We start from the raw sequence: 16,823 nt of genomic DNA on the forward strand, positions 1-16,823 counted from the left end.
TTTTCAAATCACTCCCAAGATGAGGATTTGCTTAGCAATTCAGTTTGCATTCACTTCTTGATGGTTACTAATTCAAAGGCGTGCATTTGTTCGTCAAACCTCGGTCTATGGTCAAGTCTTGCATACTCTTACAGTTCTCAAGCCCCACAGTTACCTGCCTACGGATGTGGTCGGAGGCAGTGAGGTTTGGACATATGCAGCGGTCCCGCCCCTGAAGCCTCAGAGTTGCGATCTCGCCAACCTCTGATTCAAGCAACTGGTCAACACCCCCACCCATTACGTCGGCCACACGCTCGACCCGGTCTTCTCCTCTAGCAACCACATCTCCTTCAGCCACACCACCGATCTCCACTGGACCGACCACAGCTGCGTACACTTCAACTTCAGGAAAACAACGACCCACCACCGCCCTCAACAAACCCCTCTAAGATGCTGGAGCAAGATCACCACCGACCAACTCACCACCTCCTTGCGCCTAAACCCTCCCACCAAAACCAGGGACCCCAACGAAGGAGCCCGCAACCTCACACAGTGGATCACCGACTGTGCTGACACCCTTGCTCCACTGAAAAACCCTCCCAGCAACCTCAACAGCAAGAAAGCCGTGTGGTTCATCAACAATCTCAAAGACTCCAAGAAATCCTGCTGTGACCTCGAGAAAGCCTGGCGCCACAACCAGTCAATGGATAACATGACAGCCCTCAAGAACGCCACCCGCAAACACCACCAGCTGATCCGCACCACCAAAAGGTCATCCTTCAGAGAACGACTGGACAACAACACCCACAACAGCAAGGAACTCTTCAACGTTGGGAAAGAGCTCTCCAACCCCAACACCAGCGACAACGACATCACGCCTTCTCAAGACCTCTGCAACTCTGGCCACCTTTTTTCACCGTTAGATCGTCGACATACACAACAGCTTCGGCGCTCAAAACATGTACCCCACCACCGAACCTACACCCCCCCCCACCACCACCATGTGCGCCTGGACTCAGGTCAGCACGGAAGATACCACCCACACGATTACCACCATCCACTCGGGCTCCCCAGCCAATCCCTGCCTATACCACATCTTCAACAAAGCCGACTCCATCATCGCACCCATACTTCGGGACATCATCAACAACTCCTTCATATCCGCCACCTTCCCGGAGAGCTGGAAGCAAGCAGAGACCAGCACTCTCCTGAAGAAACCCTTCAAAGTTTTAAAAAGAAAATTGAATAAAGGACTGAAATTGAAGGAAAGACTCTCCTCTTTGTTGTTTCTTTGGGAAAATAACCTCCACACCAGTATCTTTACTTGAGAATGTTAATATGATATATTTGCTCTTTACCTGACACTAGCGGCCCATCCCGACGTTGTCCGGGTAAAAAAAGGCTAGGCAGCAATGGTTTTAGTATCATTGTACATTCGTCCCACATGATAAGAGACACATTTTGAAGCAGTGTCCCCAAAAGTCAGTTTTCCGAATAGAGCATATTGAATCCCTTTCAAGGGAAACTGTTAGAGGCAGTTCAAAGGTAGAATGTGCTGTTTTCCCAGCTGTTAGCAAAGTGGCAGCTATTCCAGATGAAGCAACAGCTAGAGCCAAATTCCCAGAAGATCGAACTTTGGCAAGTATGAGGTTGATTAGGTAAGTCTTTCCTGTGCCACCGGGGGCGTCTATGAACAATAGTTTGCCTTGCTTCTTTTCAACACTATCAACTATGGCGTTGTAGACGAGTTGTTGATCGGGAACTAAGTTAGGCAAGTGTTGAGCAAGGTAGTTATTTAGCTCTGGAATATGTGTGCGGTAGCGATATTGTGGTATCCAGTTAGGTTAGTTCGGACCGCTGGCGGCAGGCTGAAATCTTGTAAGGACTTCTCACTTAATAGATACAGTGAGTCTTCAATTTCTATAAGTCCTTGGTTTATGATTTCATTGTTGATAGCAGCCCGTGCCGACGTTGCCCGGGTATGAATTGCTGCCGGCCAGTAGTATATTGTTTTGTAGGATTTCGTTTTGATAGCATTTCTTATCTGTGACAGGCCTGTGAAACGCTCCGATTCACAGTGCACTGCTGATGCACTTAAGAGTGCGCGTTCAGTAGTGTGTGAACTCGAGTTTCCCTACTTTATATTTCTTTGCAATATTATATAGCGCAAACTCGACAACATGCCATGAGCATAATTTACATTACAGAAGAACACATTCATTTGTGGTAGGCACGGGGAGACAAAGCGATTTGCCATGGAATCACAGGATGTTGAGCTGATGCAGAGATTCGAACGTAGCTCCCCAGCTCTAAAGTTCGCAATTCTAGAACTTGTGGCGGGAGGTGTGTCTAAAAGTGTATGTTGGTGCTAGCCATCAATGAGAGAGACCTGTGCATTTTTCAAATGGGTGGTGAAAAAATATGAGTATGTTGCTGGAGATGTGGGCTGCCGTGCCACCAATGTACTTACCGGGGGAGGGTAAACACAGAGTATTCCGCAACTTTCTTTCCGCATACCATCACTCCGTATACTTTCATTACGAAAGTACCATGACTCCGCAATGCCATTATAACGCATGGCATTACATTTTATATGCTTTTACTACGCATACATTTACAACGAAATTTGTTGTAAATGCATGAATGGTAAAAGCATGTTTTTTTTAATGTTTGGATAAGGTAAGTATGGGTATAGGGGTATATGTTTTGGGGTACTGAGGTATATGTTTTGGGGTTTTGGGGTATTTTAAGGGTTCAGATATAGTTTTGGGTTATGGGGTACAGGGGCAGTTTTAGGGTTTAGGGATAGGTATGGGTTTTGGGGTACAGGGGTATTTTTAGGGTTCAGGGCTAGGTTTGGGTTTTGGGGTACAGGGGTATTTTTAGGGTTCAGGGCTAGGTTTGGGTTTTGGGGTACAGGGGTATTTTAAGGGTTCAGATATAGTTTGGGGTTTTGGGGTATAGGGGTATTTTTAGGGTTCAGGGGTAGGTTTGGGTTTTGGGGTACAGGGGTATTTTAAGGGTTCAGGGCTAGGTTTGGATTTTGGGGTACAGGGGTATTTTTAGAGTTCATGGCTAGGTCTGGGTTTTGGGGTACAGAGGTATTTTAGGGTTCAGGGGTAGGTTTGGGTTTTGGGGTACAGGGGTATTTTTGGGGTTCAGGGCTAGGTTTGGGTTTTTGGGGTAGAGGGGTATTTTTAGGGTTCAGGGGTAGGTTTGGGTTTTGGGGTACAGGGGTATTTTAAGGGTTCAGGGCTACATTTGTGTTTTGGGGTACAGGGGTATTTTTAGGGTTCAGGGGTAGGTTTGGGTTACAGGGGTATTTTAAGGTTTCAGGGCTAGGTTTGTGTTTTGGGGTACAGGGGTATTTTAGGGTTCAGGGGTAGGTTTGGGTTTTGGGGTACAGTGGTATTTTTAGTGTTCAGGGTTAGGTTTGGGTTTTGGGGCACAGGGGTATTTTAAGGGTTCAGGGGTAGTTTGGGGTTTTGGGGTATAGGGGTATTTTTAGGGTTCAGGGGTAGGTTTGGGTTTTGGGGTACAGGGGTATTTTTAGGGTTCAGGGCTAGGTTTGGGTTTTGGGGTACAGGGGTATTTTTAGGGTTCAGGGCTAGGTTTGGGTTTTGGGGTACAGGGGTATTTTTAGGGTTCAGGGCTAGGTTTGGGTTTTGGGGTACAGAGGTATTTTAGGGTTCAGGGGTAGGTTTGGGTTTTGGGGTACAGGGGTATTTTTAGGGTTCAGAGCTAGGTTTGGGTTTTGGGGTACAGGGGTATTTTAGGGTTCAGGGGTAGGTTTGGGTTTTGGGGTACTGTGGTATTTTTAGGGTTCAGGGCTAGGTTTGGGTTTTGGGGTACAGGGGTATTTTTAGGGTTCAGGGGTAGGTTTGGGTTTTGAGGTACAGGGATTTTTATAGGGTTCAGGGCTAGGTTTGGGTTTTGGGGTATAGGGGTATTTTTAGAGTTTAGGGATAGGTTTGGGTTTTGGGGTACAGGGTACAGGGTATATTTATAGGGTTAAGATGGGTTAGTGTTTAAGGGTGTTGGGGTATTTTAAGGAGTAAGGGTGCGTTATGATCATGGGGTGCAGGGGTATTTGAAGGGAGCAGGGTGGGATTAGTACACAATATGAGACATGGCATGAAGGGTGGAACGTACCACACGCCCCCAGTGTTTGTCACGCCCCCAGCACACGCCCCCAGCACACGCCCACAGCACAACGCAGACACGCCCACAAGGGACTACTTTGCTGGCATGGTTCTTTTACCTTTTAAAAGTATATGGTGGGCGTCTGTATAGCCTATGTCCTTCTGCTGCAACTGCCCTTTCCAACGCTGTATTGGGTGTTGCGATTGGTGCTGTGGTTCCTGAGATTACCCGCCTCAAAGGTTTGGGCTCTCTCTTTATATTATTAGTATGGATAAAGAATGAAACTTTAAAGGGTGCAGTCTAAATTCTAGGTGTATTATGTCAAGGGAGTAGAGTTTTCTACTTTCCCTGTTAGGTTCCTATAGGGATTATGTTCTTGGTTCGGACAACATCCACTTTGACTTAGTGATGGTATTTTAATAGTGGTGCAGGTTTTGCCTTAATCCCTAAAATTGTTGCAGTTAACTACCACACGTTGTGCACATTTACTGCATATACAGCCACTTTGAATGTCAACGAAAGATCTAGTGTTCACATAACACAACAGCAGAAGTTTACATGATTGGTGCAATAGATACCATCTTCATAGCATAGAGACAATCTGGTCACACTATTAATCCACAAAATCTAAGGACACTACCGCCATTGCTTCATGTGATTCACACATGGCATAGACAGTAATCCTGCTATGAGGGTATGCTTTAGGCACTCCTCAATTACTAAGGCCTCTAAATTAGACTGATGCCCGGGCCAAAGAAAAAGTCAGGATACCAGTTTCTCTAGCAGTTAGCACTCAGAGCTGGGATACATGCCTGTTCAGCATGCAGGGGCATTTTCACATTAATACGGCCCCACAACAGTACAGCAACATGTGCCCAGGGACTTTCATACAATATGGATAATCACAATACAAGAATGATAACAGCTAACTGTTTCCACAATGACAAAAGTGCTGCTATAAGCATCTCCCCAGTTTCCCAGACATGTGGCATAACGCAAAATAATGGGGTCTCCTGTAAAATGTCAATAAGGGGTCAACGCCTCCAATAACTCACAAATATTTATAGGACTTTAAGCTAAATGGGGTCCTTGCAGGGGGCTGTGTTAAGCCCCTATCCCAGGCCCAATGCAGAAGATTCTCCTATATCATTTTAACTTTCTCATTGGATGTACACAATTTTGGTTCGCCTCCCAACCAATCCCATGTTCAAACTTTCTGCAAAGCCAGCTATTCTTGATCTCAATACCAACAAATACATGCACATACTCAAGCAGACGTACTTTCAACTCTCTATTTAGGATTTCTGCAAAGACAAAAGATTCTTATAAGTGCCAAATAGCAGAACTACATACAACAAAGTTTCAGTTTGCTAGTGTTTTTCCAAATAGCATTGTTTTGGTGGCACATTACATTGCAAATTTTCTAAATGAATTCCTTTACAATGCACAGAAATTCTGAATGATAAGATGATACGGGCCTATTATATAACTGAAAATAGTTAAGAATTACCCTGACAAATTTCAATAGTACACTTAAGAAAGAATGAATTAACCATAGGCAAGTATTTAATGTTCAATACTACATTCGAAGCATTTACTTCCTTTTAAACACAAAGGGAACTTTGCTAAAAGGTGTTCTTGCAGTAAACTATGCGCAACAGAGGATTTAGTTGAAACTACCACCACCCAGCCTGCACACAAAAAATGGCGGAAGAGAATCTTACCATTACAATGGGTCTCATGGTCGAGTGATCACTGGATGCTATTGCTTCATATTCACTCCAGTCTGGAAATCTAGGGACCTCTGGTCGAAAATTGGGTCTTTTTGGATACGGCTTCAAGGGTGAAGATGGTGGAAATCTTTAAAAAGTAGAATATAATTAATAACCACTTCTTTTCACTAAAGATCTCTCAACTATCTTATAACAACTATCTAATAACAAGAGCCAATCCAGGAACCCTTATACCAACTTCAATTCTGCTCCACTCTTAGATGTTGACAATGCCATCCAGAAAAAGAACATGAACGCCATTTCATCCACATTAGATGTCATTGGAGTAGCAGTCAGTGGCGCAATAATCTCATTTAGAAGAAGCGGAAGGTATTCAATTTCAAGGCTAACTTACTTAGAAATATTCTTTAAAATGATCACTACTAAGGACCCACCTTAGACTCGCATTCCAATGCACCAATTCACTTTTAAGGATGCTTACATTAACGACCACGCAAGGGTGAAGGTAGCAAGCGATTTGGGGAAGGGAGAAGAGAAAGTTCAAAGTGAGGTAGGTGTGGGCGGGTTGTTTATACAGCAGAATGCACTGGGATGCCTAACAGGCTGTATGCCTGGTATGGTATTGAGATAGATTTCTTTTTTGATATACCTTTTGCACAGGGGCATATAGAAAAAGACCAGTGATAACCTTTACCAAGAATAAAATCTAGTTTCATATGGTTTGTGTCCAGATAAGTACTCTGTTGTATCGCTCTTAGAACTGCAAATACACTTGAATCATCAATGGGAATGAGCTAAACATGGGATTAGGAACACCTATTGCTCCATTACCCCCATGTAGAAACACTTTAACTTCATTAAAAAAAAAGACATCGGTTACGGGAGTAAAGTCACATTTTGTGAATGACATGCTCTCACACTTGTAAAGTAAGGTGCCTGTGCACTCAAACTGAGATTAGTTGCACAAATACCTTTATGAATCAAGTCCTTTATCCTTTTCAGCCACTTTAATAGGTTTTCCCTAGACACTTCGACTTACTTTCCGAAAACGAGCAATTTGAAAAATAACTCCCCGCAAGTATGCTTTCCACAAAGAAAATTTCCCAACACAGAGGGTTTTATTTTCTGTCAGGAATAATGCTCTCTTGTTCTACTTAAGGGAACTAAACACTAGTTCCCCGTTTTGAAAATACACATTTTAAAAACCTATTGAGATAGAGTCAGCTTCTCAAACTCTTGATGGTGCACCCCCCCACCCCCACCCCCTTCCTTTTATTTTAATGTAAAAAAAAGTTTTCATTGTAGTTTCAATAAACAAAACCATTAGGGGATCAGTGGATGGAAAGTACATCAACAAATAGACAAAAATCAATGGAAGCAGTATTGGCATAAGCAAGGAGGACAGAGGACTAGTTAATCGCCTACAACTGCTTCCGTCTGAAGCACAAGTTACTAGTTGTGTAACGATATATCTGTAAGAGCCATTAGTTAGTAATAGATTCCTGACCTTAGAATATCCCTAGGCGTCATTAATAGATTCCTTACCTTAGAATATCCCCAGGCGTCAGAATGTATCCGGAACGTTTTTGCTTAGCAGTAACCCTGCGCGTCAGTAGGTGGCGTTCTGTGGCACCGCGTCCGTCACGAAAGTCTTAATGCGCCGAGATGACGTCACAGAGTACTTAGGCGCCACCCATGCGCGCTGATGTCCGTTCTGTACACGACTTTCCGTACCAGGAACGCAGAGCCATGCAAGATACTGACCATTGGTGCATAAAACTAGAGCCCTGAAAGGGGTGACCTTAACTCTAGTAATCAGTCCTCAGAACGGGGAGGATGGTTGGGGCAGTAAGGAATCTATCACTAACTAATGTCTCTTACAGATATATCGTTACACAAGTAGTAACTTGTGCATCTGAAAGAGACACGTTAGTGATAGATTCCTTACCTTAGAATAGATACCCCAGCAATACCAACCCCGGAGGTGGGTCTGCGAACAGGATTATACCAGAAAGTCACGGAGCACAGAACGGCCAAAGAAGCTGTCTCTCCGGACTGGACTGTCAAGGCAGTATGCTTTGTAAACGTGTGCAGCGAAGCCCACGTAGCTGCCTGACAAATGTCCTGCAAGGGAATGCCGCGTCCCAAGGCAGTAGTGGCTGCAGTTGCCCTGGTCAAATGGGCACGCAGCCCTTCAGGAGGCTCCTTCTTGGCCAAGGAGTAACATGCTTTGATGCACAGAATGGGCCACCGGGAAATGGTCCGTTTGCGCACAGCCCCACCTCTTTTGGCACCCACGAGCCAACAAAGAGTTGATCATCCGCCCGGAACTGTTGTGCACACTGCAGAAAGAAAGCAAACTCACATTTTGGGTCCAGAAGGTGGAGCCTCTCTTCTTCCCTGGAAGGATACGGAGGCGGAAAGAAGGTGGGCAAAGTGATGGTCTGCCCAATGTGGAAGTACTTGACAACCTTTGGCAAGAAAGAAGGACGGGTTCTTAAAACCACCTTGTCCGGATGAACAGAGAGGAAAGGAGGTTTAGAAGAAAGAGCCTGGAGCTCACTCACTCTTCTGGCAGAAGTGAGAGCTACCAGGAAAGCCGTAAGGTAACAAGACATAAGGGACAATTATGAAGGGGGCTCAAAGGAAGCGCACATCAGGTAAGTCAAGACAAGATTCAAGTCCTACTGAGTCATTATGAAAGGCAGGGAGGGAATGTGTGTGTAATGCCTTTGAGAAAACAGTTAACAACCGGGAACTTAAAAAGACAAGGCTGATCAGGAAGCCTCAGAAAGGCGGAGATGGCAGAAAGAAAGCCCTTGATAGTGCCCAGAGTAGAGCCCTGCTGGGCCAAATATAGAAGAAACAGAGGAACCTCAGAAAGAGGGGGTCGAAAGGGGATCCACAGCCTTTGCTGTGCACCATGCCACAAATTTGTTCCACCTGCGGGCTTATACCGTTTTAGTGGAGGGACGCCTGGCTGCCAGAATGACATTACAGACTTCAAAAGGAAGGTCGAAAGCTGTCAACTATCGCCGCTCAATCTCCACGCATGGAGGTGGAGGCTGGACTGGTTCGGGTGAAGGAATGTCCCCTACTGCTGCGACAGAACCTCCTCCCGAAGAGGCAGTCGAAAAGGGGGATCGATGCTCATACTGAGTAGCTCGGGATAACATACTCTTCGAGCCCAGTCCGGAGCCACAAGAATAACTTGGGCCGGGTCACGCCTGATCTTCTTCAGCACTCTGGGCAGAAGTGGTATAGGCGGAAAGGCGTACAACAGCCCGCAACTTCACTTGCGACGAAAAGCGTTGCCGAGCGAGTGCCGCTTAGGAAATTCCAACACGCAGAACTGGTGACATTTTGCGTTCCCTTCGGTGGCGAATAGATCCAACCAAGGCTCTCCCCACTGCTGAAAGAGACCGTGCGCCACGTCCGAGTTCAGACACCATTCCATCAAGCACCGGTGGCTGAGTTCGTCCGCCCTGGCGTTCAGAGAACCTGCTAGGCGTTGAACCACTAAGGTAATGCCTTGAAGTTCCAGCCATGTACATAGGCGCAGAGCCTCCCGGCATAGGGTCCAGGACCCCACCCGGCCCGGTTTGTTGCAATACCACATGGCGGTGGTGTTGTCCGTGAACCCCTGCACTACACTTCCCCGGACAGAGGGAAGGAATGCCTTCAGTGCAAGTCGGATCGCCTGAAGCTCCAAAAGATGGATATGGAGCAAGGACTCCGCCAGAGGCCTCTGACCTCCGCCTCTCCCAAGTGGCCTCCCCATCCCAGGAGGGACGCATCCGTCACCACTGTGTGCTCCGGTTGGGGAAGGGAGAGGGATCTGCCATTGACCCAATCGAGATTCGTGAACCACCACTGCAAATGTTGTGCAGTGCCCTCTGAGATCTGGATATGATAGGACAGGTTGCCTGGTGCTGTGCGCACTGGAACTTCTGGTCCGCAGGTCCGACTGGAGAGCCCGCATATGGCATGTTGCACTAACAGGATGCAGGAGCCATCAGGCCCTCGAGCCGGAGGGTCATCCTGACAAACCCGGGATAGAGGCTGAAAGAATGGAATAGTAGCCTGAATATATCAGACTGGCTGCTCGGTAGGATAGACCCGAAACTGCGTCGAATCCAGAACCAATCCGATGAAGGAGAGGGACTCTGGTGCGACTTCGGCACGTTGATGGAGAACCCCAGCAAATACAGCACCCACCTTCAACAACCAGTCGTCACGGTAGGGGGGAGACTGATACCCCTGACCTGCGCAGATGAGCTGCAACCACTGCCATCACTTTTGTGAACACCCGAGGGGCGCTGGTAAGACTGAAGGGGAGCACAGTAAACTGAAAATGCTCCTGGCCTACCGTGAACCGCAGGTAACGCTGGTGGGCCGGCAGGACAGGGATGTGAAAATATGCGTCCTGTAAGTCCAACGCTACCATCCAGTCTCCAGGGTCGAGGGCAGCCAAGACCTGAGTCAGAGTTAGCATCTTGAACTTCTCCTTCTGGAGGAAGCGATTGACGTCCCGGAGGTCCAAGATAGGATGCAGACCTCCTTTGTCCTTCTTGGGGACCAGAAAGAAGTGGGAATGACAACCACTCCCTACTTCTGGTGCAGGGACGCACTCTATGGCCCCCCTTGGAGAAGAACCAAATGCTCCGCTGACATGAGGTGGCATGGCGGGGGTGGGAGGGGGGGTTGGAGACTGAAAGTAACCTTGGCAGATTATTTGCAGCACCGTCTTGTCTGATTAGTCCGCGCCAGCGGGGAAGATGGTGGTGGATCCTGCCACACAACGGCGTGGGGAGCTCAGATTAGGAGGGTTTGGAGGCGCAAGCAGCGAGGTGGGGGTGGATGGACCTCCACGCTGGTTCCCCGCCCCGCCCCTGCAGAACCCACGACCACGGCCTCGCTGGTGCTGGTTCTGCACAGGCCTGGTGGAGGGGCGTGCCTGGGTGCCTCGACCCTGGCAACGAAAAGAACGAAAACCAAGAGTGGCCGGGTTCCTAGTAGAAAGACCCAAGGACTTGGCTGCAGCCCGCGAGTCCTTAAAGCGCTCCAGTGCACTGTCAGCCTTGTCGCAAAACAGGCGGGTGCCATCAAAAGGCATGTACATGAGGGAGCTATGGACATCAGGCAGGAACTCAGTCAAACGCAACCAGGCGTGGCGCCGCAACGCCATAGTTGTAGAAATCGCCCTGCCCAATGAGTCGGCGGTGTCCAACCCACTCTGAATGGCGAGCTTAGCCGCATTCTTGCCTTCAGCAATTGCCTGAGAAAGGACAGCCTGCACCTCCTCAGGACACTGAGGCAACTGCATCCCACAGCGCGTGGGAATAGCAGACCAACAAGCAGGCGGTGTTTACCGACCTCCGCCCCAGGCTGGCCAAAGAAAACAACTGCTTCCCAAACTGGTCCAGCCTTTTAGAGTCCTTATCCGGCGGGCTGTGGGAAAGGCACTCTGCGACGTCGAGGCCTGAATGACCAGGCTCTCAGGCGTAGGGTGAGTGGTCAAGAAAGCTGGGTCACCGGGCATCGGTCGGTGGCGTCTGGTGACGTTTTTATCCACCAGGGCCCCCGTGGCTGGGCTCGACCAAGTGCCCAAGAGGACCTATGTAAGGGCGTCATTAAAAGGAAGCAGCGGCTCAGACGAGGAAGACGCCATCTGTAGCACCTCCGTGAGGTTGGTCTTGAGGGCCACTGTGAGGAGGTCAAGGTTGAGAGCCTCAGCAGCTCGGCAGAGCACCATTGTGTAGGAGACACCCTCCTCCATCGTAGGCGTGGGAGAGGCGAACCCCAGCTCAGAGGAGACATCGAGGTCGCTTGCATCCTCTAAGTCGACCACCCAATCTTGTTCGGAGTCACATTGCTGAGCAAGCGGGTCCTCGTACCCTGCCTAGTCGTCATCTGACTCTGGCGTAGCTGGGGCAGGTCACGGAGAGGGGACAAACTGTGTTGGCAACGGCGCAGAGAATGGCACCGGCCAGGGCCGGACCGGCTCCCAATGTGGATCCCAGGCCTGAACAAAATGGTCTGGGAACCGGGGCAAAGGTGGGAGAAACGGGACCTAGAGTGGAACTGAGGATTGCGCCGAGGCTGGAGCCAGCAACGCGGCACCTCGCGGCTCCGGGGCCGGAGCCAGCGGAGCAGGATCCTGTGGCACTGGGGCTGTAGCCGGCGACGAAGCCGCCGGGCCAGCAGGATCTGGACACAGGATCGCGGGCCCGAAGGCACACCGGTGGGAGCCAGAGGCCAGTAAAGGCGGTCCCTAGCAGCAAGGAACTCTTGCATCTGTTTGGGAGTCGCCGACGGACCCGGGTATGGCGGGTAGGCCGGAGGACTCCCAGGCTCCAGAGGAGCCGCAGGGGCGAGGTCCCTGTCCCCCTCATCCGCCTCCGAGGAGCGACGGGGGGGGGACGTTGGAGAGAGTACACAAGTCTTTGACTTCTTTTTATGGCGACGCTTGCCGGAATCCGAAGGTGAAGACTTGGAGTCCAAGGAGCGACGGCTCCGGTCTGGCAAGCAGACCTGGGAACGGCCCCTAGACCCGGAGCAGCGATGTGCTGAATGCTGGACCTCCAGCAACATCCGGCACCGCTTCCACAAGGACTTGGGGGCCATGGCACGACAGACATGGCAGTCCTGGGAGTCGTGATCAGTCTCCAGGCAGTAGAGGCAACCATCGGGGGTGCGCCCCCCAACATATTTCGGCGACAGGCCCCACAAGACTTAAAGCCAGGCATCCCTACGGGCACCAGGAGAAAAAGTGGGGAGACAAAAGACTCAAAATAGCGGTCAAAAAGTGACCTAGGTACGCGCTCAATCCGGATCTGCGCTTACTGGCGTGGAAAAAGAAAGAACTGACGTCAGCACGCATGGCTGGAGCTTAAGTACTCTCCGTAACGTCATCTCGGCGCGGACGACGTCAGTGACTGACGCGGAGCTGCAGGACGTCACCTACTGACGCCCAGGGGTACTGCTAAGCAAAAACTTCCCGGATCCAGTCTGATGCCTGGGGATATTCTAAGGTAACAAACTGGTTGCGCACCTATGAACCCATAGGTGTGTCTCCCATGGCACCAGTATTAATGCTGTGTAATCCAGCTGGAGTTTTATTCACCAATGAAATTCCAAACAAAGGTAGTTTTGTTCAACATAAATTGTATTTCCAATTGGTTCAAAATGTCATCACATTGATGGTTAATGGCAAGTAGCAACAATGTTGTTTAGTTCCTATGCATTTCGGTGAAATGAGTCACCTTCTTCAGGGAACATCTATAAACAAACGAAATATGTACATTGTAACCTTATGTGATTGAACCAAATTTAAGTCACTAATAAACACTACTTGTGCTCTCTCAAAAGTACGTGATAAACATGCTTAACTTAGTATACTCAAGCGCCTGTCCTTAAAACATTGCTATCCTGCTGTTTAGAGGCTTCGGTTATAACATAGCTGGTTACGTGTGTTCATGCGCGCGTCTTTAAACTTTAACGCTGATTAGGGGCATATGCAATGAAGTTAACTGGCGGTTAACAAAGGGGTCGCGCTGCCGCTTACGCTTTGGCTCTGTGGGTCTAGTTTTAGCTCACCGTTAGTTGCTTGCAATCTCTCTCAGGTACTCTCCGGTTCAATGGAGAGTCTGCATATCGGGGTTAGGAAACGCCGCGGAGTTAGCGCATGCGTTCTATGTCGCTATATGGGAGTGGTTTCATTAAAGGTGCAGGCTGTCCTTGCTGGGTCGTTTTTTTTAGACTAGCGTGAAATTGACAAAATAAAGCTTTAGTGACAATAAAAGTGCAGGTTTTTCTGCCGATGCGTGTTAGCAAGGTGAAACTATTAGTAAACAAACACATGTTCGGTGTTACAAGGTGTGTTTTAAACATGTGGAGAAAATCAATCGGCCCCCTATATGAATTACTGGACGATATGTTTAACAGGTCGTATGTTATAATAGGTACTTGTCTCTAAGTTACAAGTAACACAAAAGTTCTGTCCGATCATTGAGTCCATGTGGCTTAAGGCAGTTCAGGTAATATATCCAGTGGTTTTCTCTTTTGAGCAGGTTTTTTTTGTTCAATGTTCCTTCTTTTTTTGGTACCACCTCTAGGATGCAAGCTCTCAGTTGATTTAGATTATGGCGTTTTTCTGTGAAGTGGGTAGCTACCGTTGATTTGGTCGAGTGTGTGCGGATGTTACTCTTATGTTCGGTTAACCTCACTTTTAGTTTTCTTTCCGTGTGACCCACGTATACACTTCCACATGGGCATTTTAAAAGGTATACCACATTGGTGGTGTCGCAACTGGCGTTTACTTTAAGTGGTATTTTGTGTCCTTTCATGGGGTGATTTATCCCCCCATGATGTTGTGACAGTTTGCGCAGTTCAAACATGGTACTGTTCCTCTGAAAATTTGATGCGGAAAGGTCTGTTTAGGTTGTTTTAATAGCTCTCCTAAGTTTTTGCCACGGGTATGAGCAAAGAGGGGTTGTTGATCAAATATGCCGTTGAAATCACTTTCCATTTGCACAATTTGCCAATTCTTGTAAATGATTTTCTTGAACTGGGAGCTGACATTTGAGTATTTACTTACACATGTTATTCTCTGTGGCTTAATGGTGGTTTTATATGTCAATAGTTCTTGTCTTGTTTTGGTAAGCGCTCTTTTTTGAGATTCCTGGATAGTTTCTTTTGGATATCCTCGAGAGGAAAATCTTTCTGCCATGATTTCAAGTTGTTCTAGGCACTTCTGGTCCTCAGATACCACTTTCTTCACCCTAAGAAATTGAGTGAACGGTAGGTGTTTTTTCAGCGTTGTGGGATGGTGGCTGGTGTAATGTAATAAGTTATTTCTGTCTGTGGGTTTCCGGTATAGGTTTGTGGTGATGTTGCCGTTGTTCAATGTTATTTCCACATCCAAGTATTGAATGGTGGTTTTGTCGATCTTCCATGTGAATTTTATTCTCTCGTTTTTCTCATCTAGAATCATCAGTTGTTGTGTCAGTGCTTCCTGTGTTCCTTTCCATATAATGAACATGTCGTCTATGAATCTCATGTACGCTAATAGGTGTGTTGCCCATTCATGGTTGTTATAGATATGTTCTTCTTCGTAAGCTCCCATGAACAGATTAGCGTACGCCGGTGCGGCGCAATTTCCCATGGCTGTGCCATTTAGTTGGATGTACCAGTGTTTGTCATAAATAAAGTAGCTGTTCATCAAGGTAAATTCCATCAATTGTAACAAAAAGATTTGTAGATCTTGTGGGTAGGTGCTGCGTAGTAAGGCTTTCTCGATGGCCTCCAGGCCTTCTCTGTGTGGTATGGACGTATATAATGTTTTTACGTCTACGGTGGCCATAATACAGTCAGGTTCCATTTTTACTGCTTGTAATTTTACCAAAAAGTCTGTGGTATCCTTTATATAGGAGATGTTTTTTGTGACAAGAGGTTGTAGGTACCTATCGATGAATTTGCCCACTGGTTCATGTATGCTCAATTTGGTGGATATTCTAAGGTAAGGAATCTATCACTAACGTGTGTCTTTCAGATCCAATATTCATCATTACACAGTGCAGCTAGATGAGTTGACATCTGTTTGGATTAAAGTGTTTAACAGATTTCTCTCCAGTCATTCAGGTCATCATCTTCTTTGGGATTGGTGAGCGCTGCAGCCATACGGGATTCTTACTGCAGCTTACTTACCAAAATCACTGCACCAGCACTGATCATGAATAGGTTCACTTTTTTGCATTAAATGGGTTGCTATTCTTCAGCTGTGTGAGGAAGAGGCCACCACATTATGATTCATTCACTTCTTTTTGAGATATGGTGCAAGACTCTTATGCAATTAGGAGTTAAGAATGGTTGTCATATATTCCCCATGGAAGACCAATTTACCTACTCGCCTCGTCCAGAACATGTGTAAAAACCCAGCTGCCTCTTCATGCTTTCTCTCAAGCAGTTCCCAGAGTGTATAGGATACATTCTTGGGAGAAGGGCATTTATAAGCTGTGTTTTGTGCAGGAATTTGAAATGGGATATGTGAAATCTACCACTGCTCGTTGCCACCCTACTATAGGGCAACATTGTACTCAATTGGTTATTACACACTGTGCTCCCAAAACTCATATCCCACTACGAATTCCCTTCTACCATAAAATACTGGTGATGGTAGTCACCACGCAAGTTACAAAGCATCTGGAACATTATAATCAGTTACAGGCGGCAAGGGTTCACCCCAGGCCTGGAAGCTAAAATGGACCTGTTTGGCATAAAGGAAAAACTATGGGAAAAGGGGGCTCCGTTCCACTCCTGGCCCTATTGAACCCCTTTACCAAATTTGACACCACAGACCATATATTATGGGACCAGTTATTGGCTTTGGTCTTTCTTGGACAACAGGATGTCAACTAGTACAATGCAACAGCATCCGGATCATCCTGCGGTAGGAAATATACTGCAAAGTTCAATAATGCTTCTCGGTAACCCAGGATAATTCTCAACTATGTTAATTACACCTAGCTTCTGCATTCGTATAGCAAGATCCTTAAGAGCGAGTCCTAGAAGCTGAGCAATTTGTTCTCCACTGTCTAACTACACCAAGCGGGTCAGCGTACAGCACACTTAATACAACTTCATCCACAATTATTTGCAGACAAATTGTCCCAAGGAAAAACAGAGACGCAAAGTTCTCCCTAAGTTGTAGCTGAGTGCCTATGATCTCCAAACCATTAGACACGATTTTCCCAAAGTATTCACGATATTCTTATTAAAACACCCAACCATAAAAAGGGTTAAATGGTTTAGGTAGGCGAGTGGATCAGCGTAAGGAGTGGGTTGATGGAGGGAAGAAGAATGGGTCATAGCTAGGTTTCTTTGCTGCTTATTACTTTTAGCTACTCAACTTTAAGTAGATATAATAAGCACAAGGTTTTAGAAGTACACGCTCGTCCACAATATGGA

General features: G+C 47.2%; 1 protein-coding gene across 2 annotated transcripts in view; it reads right to left on the reverse strand.

Moving 5' to 3' along the window:
- DEPDC1B (DEP domain containing 1B) overlaps window positions 1-16,823 on the reverse strand; it is a 280,294-nt gene that overhangs the window by 221,632 nt on the left and 41,839 nt on the right. For both annotated transcript variants that reach the window (XM_086960671.1, XM_086960672.1), the window contains exon 3: window positions 5,847-5,982. In XM_086960671.1, coding sequence (XP_086816797.1) covers window positions 5,847-5,982 — 136 coding nt within the window. The remainder of the gene's footprint in view (window positions 1-5,846; window positions 5,983-16,823) is intronic.

Source organism: Lissotriton vulgaris, chromosome 3_1 (assembly GCF_964263255.1).
Source record: "Lissotriton vulgaris chromosome 3_1, aLisVul1.2, whole genome shotgun sequence".
Classification (NCBI taxonomy): Eukaryota; Metazoa; Chordata; class Amphibia; order Caudata; family Salamandridae; genus Lissotriton; species Lissotriton vulgaris.